The 15,714-nt window shown below is 48.7% G+C and overlaps 5 protein-coding genes across 5 annotated transcripts; 3 read left to right on the forward strand and 2 right to left on the reverse strand.

The window, feature by feature from the left end:
- Positions 1–725: 725 nt before the first annotated feature.
- MCYG_07852 (conserved hypothetical protein) lies at positions 726–1,305 on the forward strand (the record flags this gene model as incomplete). The annotated part of the gene is made up of 3 exons (XM_002844023.1): positions 726–948; positions 987–1,075; positions 1,132–1,305. The coding sequence occupies 3 exons, from the start codon at positions 726–728 to the stop codon at positions 1,303–1,305; spliced, it is 486 nt and encodes a 161-aa protein (XP_002844069.1).
- A 263-nt stretch (positions 1,306–1,568) lies between these two features.
- MCYG_07853 (phosphotransferase family protein) lies at positions 1,569–2,973 on the reverse strand (the record flags this gene model as incomplete). Its single annotated transcript, XM_002844024.1, has 3 exons — positions 1,569–1,996; positions 2,125–2,558; positions 2,966–2,973. The coding sequence occupies 3 exons, from the start codon at positions 2,971–2,973 to the stop codon at positions 1,569–1,571; spliced, it is 870 nt and encodes a 289-aa protein (XP_002844070.1).
- A 486-nt stretch (positions 2,974–3,459) lies between these two features.
- On the forward strand, positions 3,460–5,705 carry MCYG_07854 (mucin; the record flags this gene model as incomplete). The annotated part of the gene is made up of 2 exons (XM_002844025.1): positions 3,460–3,505; positions 3,637–5,705. The coding sequence occupies 2 exons, from the start codon at positions 3,460–3,462 to the stop codon at positions 5,703–5,705; spliced, it is 2,115 nt and encodes a 704-aa protein (XP_002844071.1).
- Positions 5,706–6,499: 794 nt separating this feature from the next.
- On the forward strand, positions 6,500–9,763 carry MCYG_07855 (small G protein signaling modulator 3; the record flags this gene model as incomplete). Its single annotated transcript, XM_002844026.1, has 1 exon — positions 6,500–9,763. One exon carries the CDS (start codon positions 6,500–6,502, stop codon positions 9,761–9,763), a length of 3,264 nt encoding a protein of 1,087 aa, XP_002844072.1.
- Positions 9,764–10,290: 527 nt separating this feature from the next.
- MCYG_07856 (Vps15p) lies at positions 10,291–15,288 on the reverse strand (the record flags this gene model as incomplete). Its single annotated transcript, XM_002844027.1, has 3 exons — positions 10,291–14,803; positions 14,868–14,988; positions 15,075–15,288. The coding sequence occupies 3 exons, from the start codon at positions 15,286–15,288 to the stop codon at positions 10,291–10,293; spliced, it is 4,848 nt and encodes a 1,615-aa protein (XP_002844073.1).
- Positions 15,289–15,714: the final 426 nt, after the last annotated feature.

Consider the following 15,714-nt stretch of genomic DNA (forward strand, 5'->3'; position numbering starts at 1 on the left):
TGCTGGTACGAGTCTGTATAGCCGTGTAAGCTGCCATAGCAGACAAAATTGGGGTATCAAGCTACTATACTAAGTTCCAATCTCAGATAGGTACTAGACAACGGCCAATCCATACACGGATTGATTGGTGCAGGACATCTTCCCTCAGCTTCGAGGACTTTCTGCATAAGGCTGAATAAGATCAATACTCCCGTTTTCATGAGAATGAATGATGCAAAGAGACACTTCCTCTATCCTAGATGAGCTGCGACCCAATGTTTATTCAAAACACCTCTGATGTCCATCTAAACTGGAACCGTTTGACGCTGGCTTTACTAAGCGCTGTGCCAACCACTCACTGTCCGTGGCCGACTCCACCAAGCGGCAAAGCTTCGATATCAATTCTACAACGCTTACCAGAGTTATCTCCTCAGTCGGCTTTCACAGTTGGTTCTCAGCCTCCTATGTGAGATTCACGCAGCATGGGTTCGCGTTGATTATAGCAGCTTCCATATAGACCATCCTTGCCTGCTAACTTATACCCTTGGCTGTTACTTCCAGCGCTCCCATGCTGTTATTCTTCCTATCCTTGAGCCATCGAATGAAAAATTCATATCTCTCAGTTCCTGCGATTTACTCATCTTATTCAAAATCATCTTAACCATTGTTTGACTGCCTCTACTCATCCTTTCCCTGACAAGACTACCTCCAAGGTCCAACCTTTTCCTTCGATTCCCTACCTACCCATGGCTCCTCGGAACATAGCCCTTATTGCTTTCCGCAACGCGGCCACACAGCGTGCACATTTCGCGATTTTCATCCCATCTGCTACAGATCAGGACACGGGGACGCTTATTCACGTTGTTGGCGCCCCTATGGCCGGCTATCAACTAGCGTTCAAACGAAACTATTCTATCGTGTCAACAAATCAACAGTACACCAGGCATGAGATTGGACAGATGACTCTCGGTACATCGTGGACGCTGCGGATGACTTGCGAGCCATAGACTCCACCCCAAAGGGTGCGGTAGAAATTGCAGCAAGTCAGATTCGCCCACCGGGAATCAACGAAAACTTTCCAGCTCCTGTTAATGATGTAAGTCAAGTTGAATATTGTTTCGTTGCGGGTATGCTGATTTAAGCTATGCCTAGACTACGAACAAAAGATGCCAGGAATGGACAATGGAGTATGTTCGTCACCTTGTTCAACTCCAATACCTTGATGCTGGCGCCATCCAGATTGTACAGTCCAAACGCAATCCTCCAACTCATGGTATTGGCCTGCAGCCAATTGGGAGGGGTAGAGGATTGGGCAGAGATGCTTAGTCGCCCGGGTGATAGAGGGTCCGGTGAGGATAGGAGTAGTGCGGACCAGGTGCGCATGGTTCAAAGTTCTACCAGTTTGTAGCTGGAGAAGCTGAAATTTTGAGTGTTTTCTCTACCTTTTCCATCTCTGTGGTTTTGCGTGCTGAATTGATTAGCAAGTGATCCTATGAGATGCGTAAAGTGGAAGATTCGATCCTCCAGAGAACCAGATCGGAGCATCCTTAAATTAATTATGCTTATATTTCCTCAAAGTGCTCACCATCTCACACCGCTCCCATCTGCAAGACATATTCCGCGAACACGTCAAACTCCACGGTGTAATGGTCTAGAAAGGTCGGTATCCAAACATTACGCCAGTCTCCATTATAATGGGCCGTGTATAGAGCTTTGCAATACTCCCAATATTCGGGGTACCAGCCAGCGTGAGTCCAGTCAATAACCGCAAGGATACGCGGGTTACTGCCAGGAGAGATTATAATGTTGCCCCGGTGCAAGTCACCATGTGTGAACTTGATCTTTCCATCATCGGGCAAGTACTCTCGATATGGGTCTTGATACTTGGATGAATCAGGGAGCCACCGCTGGGGCAATGCGGAAAACCAGTCATTAAATTCTTGGATGGACTTAAACGGGCCAGCTGATGGCATATTCTCTAAAACATAGTCAAGTAGACTGCCACGGCTGACTGATCCTACTATGTATCAGTAAAATAGCAAGTCAAAAGCGTTTCTTGCATTTCATTTTTACATTGAGTAAGAAAAGGAATAAACAAAATCTCTGGTAGGCCATTTGTCAATGGCTTTACAAATATCGACATACCAATAAATGGATCCGTAGGGTCTTGCTCAACTTTTCGAAATGTGGAAATAATCTCCTTCAGCTGACCACAGATTGATGATCGCTCTTGGTCAGTTAGATGGTCCCATTTATTCTGTAATGTTTCTCCCCGGATAAGCTCCATGTAAATGAATACATCGCGGCCCTCAACTCTCCAGCCATATACTTCTGGAACAGGGACCTTTTTAGCAAAGGTTTTCCGTAGCATACGAAGACATAGAGCTTCTTCAACCACCACATGGGAGCCGCACTTAACAATAAGATCAAGATGCTCAAATTTCGCTGGAGTGGGTTGAGGGTGGGTATGGAACTTGGGCGAAAGAGCGATAACCTCTGCTGGTGTTGGGAGGCTTCTGTGACCTGGTTTGGTCGTGAAGAAGGAGGAGTCAAGGAAGTCCACCTCTTTTTCTCCTACCCTACCAATTTCCGAGCAAGTCTGTAGGGCATCTTAAGAACAACTTGTGCGTTCGGGCTGGACATCAACTTGATATATCAACGACGACGAGGAGTTTTATGGTAGGAAACGAACTATCAAAACTTCAAGATGTCTGTGATGAGCTAAGCAAGTCACGAGGATAAGGATCGCCCATACACCTTCCTTTTCAATACTAGGCTATTACATAATACGACGTCCGGTCTTTGCCGAGGTTCCAAAGTCTTGGCGTTTCTTTCCCCGGGTTTTTCTCGTTTCCGAAAACAACCTTAAAGACAAACAACGAACATCACGATGTAGAGTCGCATATATCGTGCGAGAAAGAGAGCATCGATTGCTTTGACATGTATTTATTTGTTGCGATGAAATCGAGAGTCTGGTGGGACAAACCGGGTCATGTCGCGCCTCCTGCAGCTATGTTTACATGGCGACGGGCGATTCTTCTCAGCCAATACGGAGACGCAGGGTGATACGGCAGTGGGTTGTTCCATCCAGGAGAAGAGCTTAGCTGATGCTTGACAGGTCCCAAGTGTTGAGCATCTCGAAGCGATATTCGGCATTTAATATCGAGAGAAGCTTGAATCCCAGCTCTTCGGTGCATGCTTGCAGGGCATCCCAGGCCATTTATACTGGCTGATATTGCTCGTTGAGAGCTAAGCAGAGCAAGTCTTATATACTCTCGCAGAAGGATTCTGGAAACCCTTGCGACTATTCACTTGGCACTTGCCTAATGAGGCTGGTCTCGCCGATCGTCTAATTTCGGCACAGATTAAAAATGGCATCTTTAGCTGTCAAAATGCGAGTTTGACCCTGGAAACCGTTTCTACAGAGCAGAGCGCATGGGGATATTAGCAAGGATGCGCGAAAACATACGAGCTAGAAGCATGGAAGAGACCTTCAATTGTTTGCGGGGTCGATCTGGGGGACCAGGTGTGGCACATATATAAAATATGGTGTAATTCCCACTTCCCACTCTTCTTTTTTTTTGGCTTGATTCTTTCCACCTCTCCCTCCTGTTGCTGTGATCAGGTAGTGGTCCATAAGCATATTCATCAATTCAGTCGGGATGTTGTTTACCAGCACCGCTGCAGCTGCTCTGAGCAGCGTCTTGCTCATCCAGCCTGCCCTTGCTGCGCCAAACGGCCTTCCATCCCATGGCGGCCACCATGGTCAAAAGGACCCCTTCGAGGTGCTTGACCCTCAGAATTGGGTCAATCCCGATAATATGACCTGGGCCGACTTCAAGACCCCTCCAGGCACCAAGTGGAACGACCCGTCGCGAAAGGGTTCGATCCGCAACTTTAACATCGCCCTGGTAAATGTTGATTATCCAGACAAGTCCTTCACCATTACCATGGCACCGGAAACCGACGTCTTCAAGAACCCCCAAAAGGGCTCACCGAACGTCACACGAAGCCAGGTGCCCACGTTCTACCGTGATTTCCTCAACAAGCCCGGACAGCTCAACCGCGGTCACACCCTCCATGAGTACTGGATGGAAGACTCGAACGGCCGTTTCGGTGTCGATCTGACCACCTTTGGCGTATACAAGATGCCATTGAAGTCATACCAGTATGGCATTGGCGAGTCGATGAACGCTGGTGCTTGTCCAATTGGAGAGACTTGCTACTACGAGATCCGCGACGACGCCCTCGGCGCCTGGCGCAAGGACATCGGCGAGGAGAAGGCCAAGTCCTACGAACTTGTTTTCATCCTGTCTGCTGGTCAGGATGAATCTTCAACATGGCAAGAGTTCGGCGAGATCATGTTCCAAAACAAGGAAGATGTCACTGCTGCGTTTGGTCCTCCACCAGGCAATGGCACAGGTAACATGACTCTGCCCAACTATGCCAAAACCCGCTACGTCGAGTGGACCTCCTGGGCCTCTGCCTCTGCTATCTGGCCGAATGCCGGCGATGGCTCCTCTACTCAGGCTGAGAGCTCTGGAATGGGTACCTTTGCCCATGAGCTCAGCCATCTCCTCAACGTCGGAGACAACTATAACAACCCCTATGGCGTCCCTCTCCGCCGTTCATTCACGGGCCCATGGTCCATGATGTCTCGTGGTTCCTTTAACGGTCCCGGAGGCCCACACACCCGCTGGCAAGTTCCACCACTTAAGGGTGGTTCTATGGGATCCCAGCACACTTTCCACGACAAGCTGAGACTCGGACTGACCACCAAGGACAGTGCCCTGAATGTGTCTCGCGAGGCGTTGGCCAACTCTGGCCTCGTTGTTGCCCGCGTCACTGCCCGTGTCATTGTTCCACAGAAGGGAGAATTGATCGGTATCCACGTTGCCATGAACGCCGACAACGCCCCCAAGTGTGACATCAAGACCGACCCTTACTGTGATGGCAATGGCTACAACAACTACAACGTTGAAGTCATTGACCGCATGGGCGCTGACTCCTTCTGCCCAGACTCTGGCGTCATGATCAGCAAGACCAGGGACAGGGCCTTCTCGAACTACCAGTGGACCATCGACGCCAACCCACAGGATATCAAACAGATTGACTTCCACCGACCAGACGGCACCCCTGCCATGATCAGCATCGGTGACTACCGCCAGCTGGCTGATGCCCTCTTCCACGCTGGTACCCGCTCCGGAAGTCAGTTTGAATACACCGACAAGGCCAACAAGCTCCAGTTCTACATTATTGACCCCCACCGTGACGAGAAGGGCGTCCTCTCCTACACCATTGCTGTGCGCTACGTCGGCGGCAAGGACCCCCACAAGCGCGGCGTCAAACTAGACAAGAACGCAAAGGTCACCTCCAGCAGCATCAGCAAGCCAACCGACAAGGGCGTAACCTGCTCCTTCACCCTCCACAACACCGGAACCTATAACCCAGCTGCCGGCAAGGTCAAGCACCCCCAGGACGTCACTGCGTACCTCAAGTCCGATGTCTACCGCCTCAAGGCCACCGTCGAAGGCCGTGGCTGGAGAGTCGAGGTGCCAAACGCCCTGGCTACCGCTGAATTTGGCAAGACCGTCACTGTCTCTGTTGCTGTCGGCGCCGAGAACTCTGCCCAAGAGGGAGCCAAGGTCACCCTCACCGCTACCTCGGAGGCCGACCCTTCGAAGTTCGCTACCGCCGAGTGTAGAGTGAACAAGTCCCACAACTAGGGGACCGAATGTCTTTCTTTCTTATACCAGACTACTCTCTGAAGGCCTTTTCTCCATTCTAACCATGTCTTATCAGCCTTGAGCTTGTACATACGTGATAGCATGGCCATTTAGATTTTTGACTACAGTCTACCCCGGGCTCCTCGCACTCTCTAGTAAGCATATCTATATAGACCGTCCATGTGGCAGCCAAACGTAAACAAATCTTCTGTTTGATTACTAATACATCACGTGGATGAACATCATTACATAACATCTTACTCATCTAGGAGAAAAGTAACTCCGAGCATCCCACACGTGTCACGTCATGGGCGGTCCATTTTGGGAAGGCGGTCAGCCCTGGCTTTATTTTATTTATTTCTTATTTTATTTGTTTATTTTTATTATTTTCATTCTTTTCTCAACGTCAAAAACTTCCATCTCGACTTGAATCCTCAGCTTCACAGCAGTCGATGAGGTTTGACATTTGAGTCTCATCTACCTGGACAGGCTTGTATGGAATACTTGGTTTTCCCTGTTTTTTCTATTTTTTTTTTCCAAGTGGGCTAGGTTTTCTCTTGCGAAGGCCAGACCGCGTTAAAAAAGATACATCCGCCATATATCCTTGCCATGATCGTATATTCTACCACAGAACTTGAACTTTCACCGACAGAGCCAGCAGTCCATCTCTTCTTCCGTCAGCCGACCTCTTCTCGCCGCGTTACTCCCCCCGTTCCATGTATTCTTTGGACAGCGGGGGAAATCCGGAACCTCTTATCATTATCAGATCAGCATTTTGAGCTCTCCATGAAAGAATGGGAGAAGCGGTAGAACAACCCCAGGAGCGAGCTCGAGCCCAAGCCCAAGCCCAAGCCCAGAAACGATCCTCCTCGCAGGCATCTACCTCGTCGATACGAAGCCAGAGAGGGAAGACAGTCCGTTCGAAACCCCTCAAACGGTTGAGCACATGCTCGTCGACACATACTGCCACAGACCTTACCTCGTTCCCGTCTCTGTCTCCGGATAGGTCACCAGAAGGGTTCTTCGGTGAGCCTGCCTTGAACCATGCCCTGAGTCGGGCGCTGCTGGTTGAAAATAGTGATAAAGAGCCGGATGGCGAGCGTGGACGGAAGGCAACGCTGGAGGGCCTCACTACGACTGTGCCCCAGCTCTCCGGTAGAGCTGCTCTGTTTAGCGACTTTGCATCCACCCAGGACGTCCCTGGGGCGCTGCACTTGGCGAGTGATGACCATATCGAACGGCTGATTGCCCGGACTGGAGCCGTGAGGTTGGTTCGGCAGTTTGCAAGGGATCTGGCACTACGTGACGCGGAGATATCGGCTTTGCGACTACGTGCCGATGACCGGGAACGAGAATTGAAGAAGATGCTACGTGAAGTAGAGGTATCGAATCACGATATCGAGCGGCGACTCTACCTGCTTGAGAACCCACCGGATGGTTCCCTAGATACCACAAAGACTGATTATTCTTCCGAACAAAGAAGTCTGACCTCCTCCATCGATGATATGATGAACCAGGCAATGCTGGAAGATGTAGGTTCCCACAAGGGTGACTTGGAGGCCACTATCAGACCTCATCGGACTGATAGTGACCCTAAGTCCGGCAACTCGAGTGCAGGATCGTCTAAAAAGCCTACAGCAGCTACTGGACGCGGATGGCAAGACTATATATGGGGTACTTCGACGGCAAGCCAAAGACAAAGCAGAGCTAATAGTATGAGAAGTGATGCGGGGGATGGGCTTCGCATCCCAGCCTCATCCTCAAATCGGCGAAAAGTGCTTGACGGACAGCTATTCCAGCCTCCAGGGGCTGCCGCAGACACCACTGGTTTTGGGATCGAGGGAACGGCATACAAATCCGGTGACGGAGACGATCGAAGCATTATCTCTCAACGATCATCAAACTCAGTAGCTTCATGGACCGTCAAATTATTTTCTGGGAAGGGAAAAGACGGCCAGGATGGTCCTCGCAGTCGCGCATCGTCAAGAAACCCAGATTCTAGGAACAGTAACCAATCCCCCGCACCCCGTGTATCTAAGCCTGCTGGGACTGCTCTAGCCGCGTTAACCAGGATAAACGGTTCGACCGGCGTACAGCAACTTTCTGTTCGCTCATCTGGATCGTCAAGTATGCGTAATGCGACTATGAATAATACGGCAAAATCACGACGTATGAGGGTTCAGAGTACATCTGGTACAGGAACTCCAGGGAGTGCACACCCGGACAGCGAAGCGACTAATCTTGGACCTGTTGAGATGGATGCCATCCTACCGATGGAATCCCGTCCTCCCACCCTTGCCTATATCCATGGGGAGTATAACCCGGGCGACCTGCTCACTGACAGGTTTGGCTTCATCTACGACCAACGGAGGAACCGCCGCCAAAGAGAGGTGAATACGAGCCGATCTAGTGAGGAAATTCCTAGCCCTACCAATGCAGCTGGTTCTACCAAGGTGGATAGCAACAGTAACGTTGCACTCCCTGTTGCAGGTGATGATGCTGATGGTAGTGGCTCTGGACTTAGGAGATGGCAAGACTACCTAAAGACTGCCACAAAACCTACTGAGCTACTATCGCACACGCCTGCAGCCTGTCCTGTCGTCTCGGTTGAACAAAGTGCCCTACCAAAACCACGAGTATCGTCGATTGCTGTTGGTAAGAGCGGCGCAGTGTCTGTGGTAAATAGCCCTGCTCAACCATCCGCAATTACATCTGCGGTCATCTCAAATCATGCTGAGTTTGCAGGAACAGAGGTTAGCCCCCGTGAGGCATCTGTATCTGATCAGCAGCCAGTAAAACTATTACTGCAACGTTTAACGGAATTACATGATGCGTCGCAGCAAGATCGAACTGTGAAATGGAATGAATTCATGCGAAAGGTGCGTGCGGAACGACGGAAGGAAGGCGAAGCTACTGCAGCGTTAGCCCTTCCAGACCGCTCCAAGCCTTCTCGCGATATGCCTGAAGTAGCTCTAGCAGATGGTGAGGTCATTGGGATTGCTGGCCTTGGAAACAAAGGCAAAATCGGTCGTGCCAAGTGGAGAGAGTTTAGGAATCTAGTTCTAGCCGGTATCCCCGTTGCATACCGTGCTAAGATCTGGTCTGAGTGTAGCGGTGCCTCCGCTCTCCGCGTCCCTGGATATTATGATGATCTCGTCAACGGGCATATAACAACCCAAGCGGACCCTGGCGCTACTGCTCAGATTGCTATGGACATTCACCGTACCCTAACGGATAATATCTTCTTCCGAAAAGGTCCGGGAGTCGCGAGGCTGAATGAAGTTCTTCTTGCTTACTCTCGCCGCAATCCAAAAGTTGGGTATTGTCAAGGCATGAACCTGATTGCTGGCTCGCTCTTGTTGATCTTACCAACAGCAGAAGATGCATTCTGGGTCCTGGCTTCGATAATTGAAAATATTCTTCCGCCCCATTATTATGACCATGGCCTTGTCGCTTCGCGAGCAGATCAGCAAGTTTTGTGCCAGTATGTCTCTGAGGTGTTACCAAATCTATGGTCACATTTTGAAGGTCTAGGCATCGAACTTGAAGCCCTAACTTTCCAGTGGTTCCTTTCAATCTTCACTGATTGTCTGTCAGCCGAAGCTCTCTATCGCGTATGGGATGTTGTTTTCTGCCTCAACGCTCCCACTACGTTCTCTTCTATTACTCCGACCTCGCCCCAGGAATCCGTCGAAGCAACCGCAGGTGCCAATTCCACTCCAAAAGCAGCTGCATCTCTTTCTACCGTTGACCGAGATGTCACCAGTACCAATAGCGATGGAGGGGGAAGCACTTTCTTCTTCCAAGTTGCTTTGGCGCTACTCAAACTTAACGAGCAACAGCTCCTGACGACTTGCTCCACACCAGCGGCTGTTTATTCGTATCTTAACCACCAGATGACAAACCATGCAATCAGCATTGATGGTTTGATCCAAGCTAGTGAGGCATTACGAAACGTTGTTAAGAGAGAAGATGTTCTTTCCAGACGATCCGCTGCCATCGAAGCAATGACTACGTCTTTGCATTCATCACACGTTCCATCACCAGCCCTTCCATAAGACCCTAGAGACATTTTCCTGCATAACGGTTTATATATTTGCATGGGCACTTCCTATACTCTTCAGCTGTTAAAAAACCAAAAAAAAAAAATAATTTCAAGTCTCTCCTTATTTATGACTTTCTTTCAGCATTGAGATACCCACTCCTTTTTCCCAATAAGCTTGTCTTTTCAGTTTCCATGGTCAGGATGGCGTTGTGCCAGCGAAATTATTCCCAGGTTGATCCTTGAGCCTTCTTTCCCCCTTTCTATTTATGTCTTGATATACCTAGGGCATTTTATCCTGTCTTTTAGATTCTCTGTATATAAACCGGTACTCGCGGTGCATCCATTTTCCTTCTCTGTGTTATCTACATCTATATCTTTGCCACTTACATAGGGAGCAAGAAAGAACAGAAGCTACTAATATACCTTGTTTAAAGTATTCTCTGTCCGAGCCTAGGGCTTTAACATATCGTAATGATAGATCTATGTCATTAGGAATAATTATTTTTGCTTATATGTAAATCGGCCTTGTAAATTTCTACATTATTGAAATACATATATCATCCCAGCCCGGTCCACGCTCACAGTCATTGCATATGGAGACTCCAAGATCGCAATATCAAGAATAGAATCAAGATGGCTTCTCAATAACAGTTGCTGCTGTAGGCTGATTACAGTGCTCCGAGGTGGACGCATACCGCTCCCTGTATTCGTGGAGTTTGACTTCTTATTAGAAGCTGCCCCTTGCCTGGTTGGTGATGAGCCAGCACTGGGTATCCATTCGGATGTTATCGTTAAAGATGTGGTAGGATGAGTGGTATCATATCTCGGCCGCATTTGGGTCCCATCAGAGACTAAATCTGGGCTACTCACAACTAGTGACGCATCAGGGTGTACTACATCCCAGAACCGTACACTACGATCTAATCCAGCGGTTACGAAGAAACCGCATTTGGATCCCTCTGCCGTACCGTCAAGGTAGTCAATCCCAACGGCGAGTGCAAAGATGGCATTTCGATCACCTCCAGCGGAATTTTCGCCAGCCACAGTTGGCTCTATACTGGCGGACGATGGGTGGGCATTTGTTGCAAAGCGACCCAGCATGCCTTCAGGTAAGTCTTCGTCAACTTTCCACGGCTCGTAGGCCTTACAGCTTATATCGGCGTTGAGATTAGCTTTCTGTCCGGCGGCAGGGGTCGTCTGACTAGTAGAGGCACTGATAGTACGGTAAACCTCCCTACATTGCACTCTATCAATGTCCCAGACCAGGACTTCGGAGCCATTATTTCCACCACCAACAACGCATACCCATCTCCCCCGGCCTTTTGTGGGATGGATGGCAAGACGGCGGATTGGGGTTCCTCCTGGTAAGCCCCAAGCCTTTACACGTACACAGAACCGAAGATCCCAAAGGTCTAATATTCCATGTGTTGTCCCCACGAGAAGCCAATTGTGTTTTCTATCAAGGCAAAAGGTAGTTATAGTACCGTGGCGAATGGGGTTCTGAAGCGTGTAGACCTCGGTCATGGACTTCAAATCCAGCGCAATTATGCGGGACCTGTTAGTCGCCATGAGTAATATCGAGTGTACATCCGTCCGAAAGTGTTCTATCCAGACAGCATATTCGCCACTTCCACCGTCAGTTGGCGTAATATGGTACTCTCGGACTAGTTGTGATTTCCCGTAGCGGATAACGTCACGGTGGTTTTGATAGTCCACTCTCACCGCATGGACACTTCCATCAGTAGCTGCACTAATAAAGGTGTAAGTATTCTCCACAAACGTCACACACTTTACTTTTGCTCCAGGGGCGTGTCGATGGGTCTGACGGGATCGTGGAGTTAGGTTCCTTTCCAAACGAGCTGTGTCCCAGATCTTCAATGTACCATCATCAGAGGCAGTGATGAAGAAAGCATGGTCAGGAGCGGTTACTACCCGATTAACCGGCCCAGTATGTTCTCCAAACATTGCAACGAGACCGCCTTGAGGCCTCCAAGGCTTATCAGGAATCTGCCCATTAGGACCATGTAATGGTGTGCATTGAGCCGGCGGATGCACTATCGGCCCAAAATCAAAGAGGTCAGTAGGGTAATTTTCCGCAAATATATTGTCCAAGATTCTTAAAATTGTTGGATCATTCCCCTGATATGTATGGCTGGCTTTATATCGGGGCCGAGGTGTTTGTCCACCACTATTTTGTGGATCTGGTGTAGTAGCTCTAGACAACTGAGAGAGATCCCTCTGATGGGGAACGTCAACTTTCCCAAAGGCATTTGTGGATGAAGTAGCGGTTGCAGCATTTGCCTTAGAATTTTCCTGGCGGTTCAGGAGGTTTATAGCGCTTGAGCGGCGTTTGACATCACCTCCTGCTACCCTTAATGAAGGAGTGCCGGCTCGAACAGGACCGTTTCCATCGTTCCTCATTGTATTCAATTCTACTGGATTTTGAGCGGGACTATCTGATAAGGGCGACGTAGATGAGCTTAGTGAACCTGGTTGGCCATTGGGGGATGAGGAAACGTGAGAAATCGTAGGTGACTCTTCTTCCCGCCTATCCCTTATTTCAGCCGGACGAATTAAGCTCGGGGGAACACTGGAACCACGCTCTTCAGGTACCGGACGCCTTGTCCGCCTTTGATGGTCATCATTATGTGAATCAATTGCTGTGGAAGCATCTAGCAATGCATCAGCAATTGTGTGGGGTTTTCTGACTCCGTGACCAAGCTGGGTCTTTCTTGGTGCAGGCCGTGACCGACTAACCCCTTGTTTCCTATCAAACAAGACAGTCTGGGGGGTGATGTCATGTTCGCTTAATGATATGATTTCCGCAAATGGGGTAATTTTATCATCATCCGCATCTTTTTTCCTTCTCATGGCAACCCTCCAGATATACTCTCTGAGTGCAAGGAATTTGGCCTCGTTTTCTTGAGTTAAGCCGATATTTCTGAGCCTTGACAGCCACTGATCATCCTCTTCATTCCGTGGCATGTTACTCAGAGAAGAGCCAACCCCGCGATGCCGTAATTTGGGAATATTTGACCCTCCCAATGAGAATGTCCCATCTTGGGCAACAGCTTTCCAGAAGAGACCTTTATCCACGTTAGTTGCCCATACTAGCAACATGTCAAAAACGTTCTTGGGAAGTGGTTTCTTAAGAGCGTCAAATATCTGGGCCGTCGATATATCTGTAGTGTTCGTCTTGAGGAACGGTCTGACTAGGGGGCTGACAATACAGTATTTATCAGTTGCGGATAAAAATGTAGTAGCGTCCACGACAAAGCTCACAGCCGCTTCTCGTATCCATATGCTAGGATGTACAAAAAATCGCACTGCAATGCTGAGTAAATCCCAGGTGGTAGAACGCTGGAAGAGACCAAGTCTTGACATTTTGGCAAGCGACCGTAGTACACGCTCGACCACAAATTCTTCTGGGTCGGTCATGGACTGGACTATTAATGGTAGGATGAACTCTTCTAGGGATGTACTACCAACGTAAGCAGCCACACCAACGACGGTCTCGAAAAATGCGCATTTCAAAATCCAGTCCTTATCGTTAAGGTAGGTATTAAGATGGCTAAGGACAACCTCATTCGCTTTTGGGTTGCCAAAGAAAACGCATAGTCCTGGGACCGAGCCAAGAAATGCACGACGCACTACAACGTCTGGATCGGTCAAGAGTGCCTTTGCATGGGCCTCGAAGAATTCAAGCAAATCTACTCTTGCGACATCATAGAGGTTGTGGTATGATATTTCTTCTTCCCAGCCACGTTCGGAGCCCGATGGGACAAGAGACGTTAGCCGAGCATCAGACCGCAGTGCCTGAACCATATCAAGAATTCTGAGTGACGAATGTGCTAATGAAGCTATGGACGAAGCGTACGCTGCTCTCACCATGGGAGTAGGGTTGGAAGGTAAGGTATTAATGAGATGCTGAAGCCTTGGGAAGATATATTCAGGAACCACATAGGCATTGACAGGTGAAACGACTTTCACCATGGCGAGAAGCTGGGTCAGCGTTCTGATTGCAGAAACTTTCACATTATCTGCACGATCATTTAGTAGCAATATAATGAACGGAAGTATTCTGTCTAGTTTCGCCTCATCCGGGAGTTTCTCAGCGAATGCAAGTAGAATATCACATGCTTTGATCCGGGCAGACGATTTACTTGTATTCCGTAGACTTGAAACAACAAGGGTGAGGAATATGAGGGTGCCATCATCCGTTGCTGAGAGAGGCTTTGATATTTGTTGATTCCCAACCTTGGGCAAATCCAGCTGTAATGGAAATGGCTGCTGTGTGAGAGACGGAGACGCTACCTGGGACCCGTCAAACAAAATCTGAGGAGAAGCTCCAAGGAAGTAGGATATTTTGTCAAAGTCGACAAAGATGCGGCTTATCCTTTCATCTGCTTCTTTTAGATCGAGTGGTGTGGACTCGTCGCGTGTTCGTCCTGGTGAAGGTTCCGTTATTAAGCCCATATATTGATGGAGGAATCCATAAAAGTACTCTGGAAATGCCTTGCGGCGCCAAAAATTAATACACTCCTCTGCCGAATATCGCGACTCAGGGTTGAGCTGAATCATATGAATGATCAACTCTCTAATATCAAGATCTTCAATCTCCATCAAACGTCCTGTTTGTGGGCTGTATTCTCCCTTTCGATACTTATAGAGTTGGCTCAACGTGAAGATAGGAGATTCGAGGAAAAGCTCCGCAATAACGCAACCTGCGCTAAAGACATCCATTGCCCAGTTTACTGAGCGGCTGCCTGGATCTTCTCCTGCTTCCAAAAATCGCTCTGGAGCCAGGTAGCAAGTTCTCCGGCCAGAGGTGTCGAAATAAAAGGAAAAATCCGCAGGATTATCCTCAGGAAGGAATGTTGGCTTGAAAGAGGACGAAAAGTCGGAGAGGTATAGCCAGTTCCACGATGTTACCAGAACATTTTCTGTTTTGATATCCCCATGAAAAACATTCTGTGCATGGCAGTCTCGTAGAGCGCATAAGAGCTGGAAAGCCATCCATTTTTTCTCAATATCCTCCAAGAACGGGCGAGTGCTGTCCCCGGAGTTAGTATAGGCTCGGAAGATAGGCAGTTTTAGGCATAGATAGGAATACAAACCTCATTCGATCATAGAGTGAGCTGTAGATGTACTGACGAACAAGATAACCAGCAGTACTAGTTTCGAGTATCCGCTGGTATCCGAGCGCATTAGGGACGCCTTCCAGCAGCCTCCGCTCACCTGTTTAAAGGACATAGTTAATTTACAGGGCATATTCCATGTGTTTGGGAGAGAAAGAGTCGTCACTGTGGCTAGGGAGGGCATACGCATAATAGCTTTGACATAAGGGTCTAGCTTCAGGCTTGGGTATGGTTTCATGATAACTTTCACAAAAGCTAGGCCATCACGATGCCGGGCACGAATGCTTTTCATGAACCTGGCAGTACCTAGGGATCTCTCATAGGTAAGGTCCGCGAGCTCTGGGACATCGATGCCGGCGGAGCCCGCAGACAGCGAGGTAAGTGAGTAGCCTTGACCCATGTTGATCGGCTAGGCATCGCTATGGTCTATCTCATCTGAAGAGGTAAGGGAGATGCTGCGTGTATACCCACAGTATACAGAAGATTATATCATAGTACCGCTATTAGATTCACTGAACAACAGCTTCGCAAAGAAAGCCAGCAAACGGTTTCTCGTCGTCTTGTTTGCTTCTTTGAAGCTTGAAGTCAGAAAGCTAAGCTTATGTAATCCATTTGTGGCTAGTGAAATATTATGTAATATGATATATTTGTGGCTGTGCAAAAGTGGCTGAAACTTCAAAGTTTTCATACTGAAGAAAATCGACCAAATGATTTAAAGGATCGCGTTGACCGGTTGATGGAGAGAGTTCTATAGCTGTTATCTCGCACTCTGGAGAATATATGGAACTTCTTTTGGTCAATTCTTCGCCCTTTGTGACCTTCATCT

Source organism: Microsporum canis, genomic scaffold, assembly GCF_000151145.1.
Source record: "Microsporum canis CBS 113480 supercont1.7 genomic scaffold, whole genome shotgun sequence".
Classification (NCBI taxonomy): domain Eukaryota; kingdom Fungi; phylum Ascomycota; class Eurotiomycetes; order Onygenales; family Arthrodermataceae; genus Microsporum; species Microsporum canis.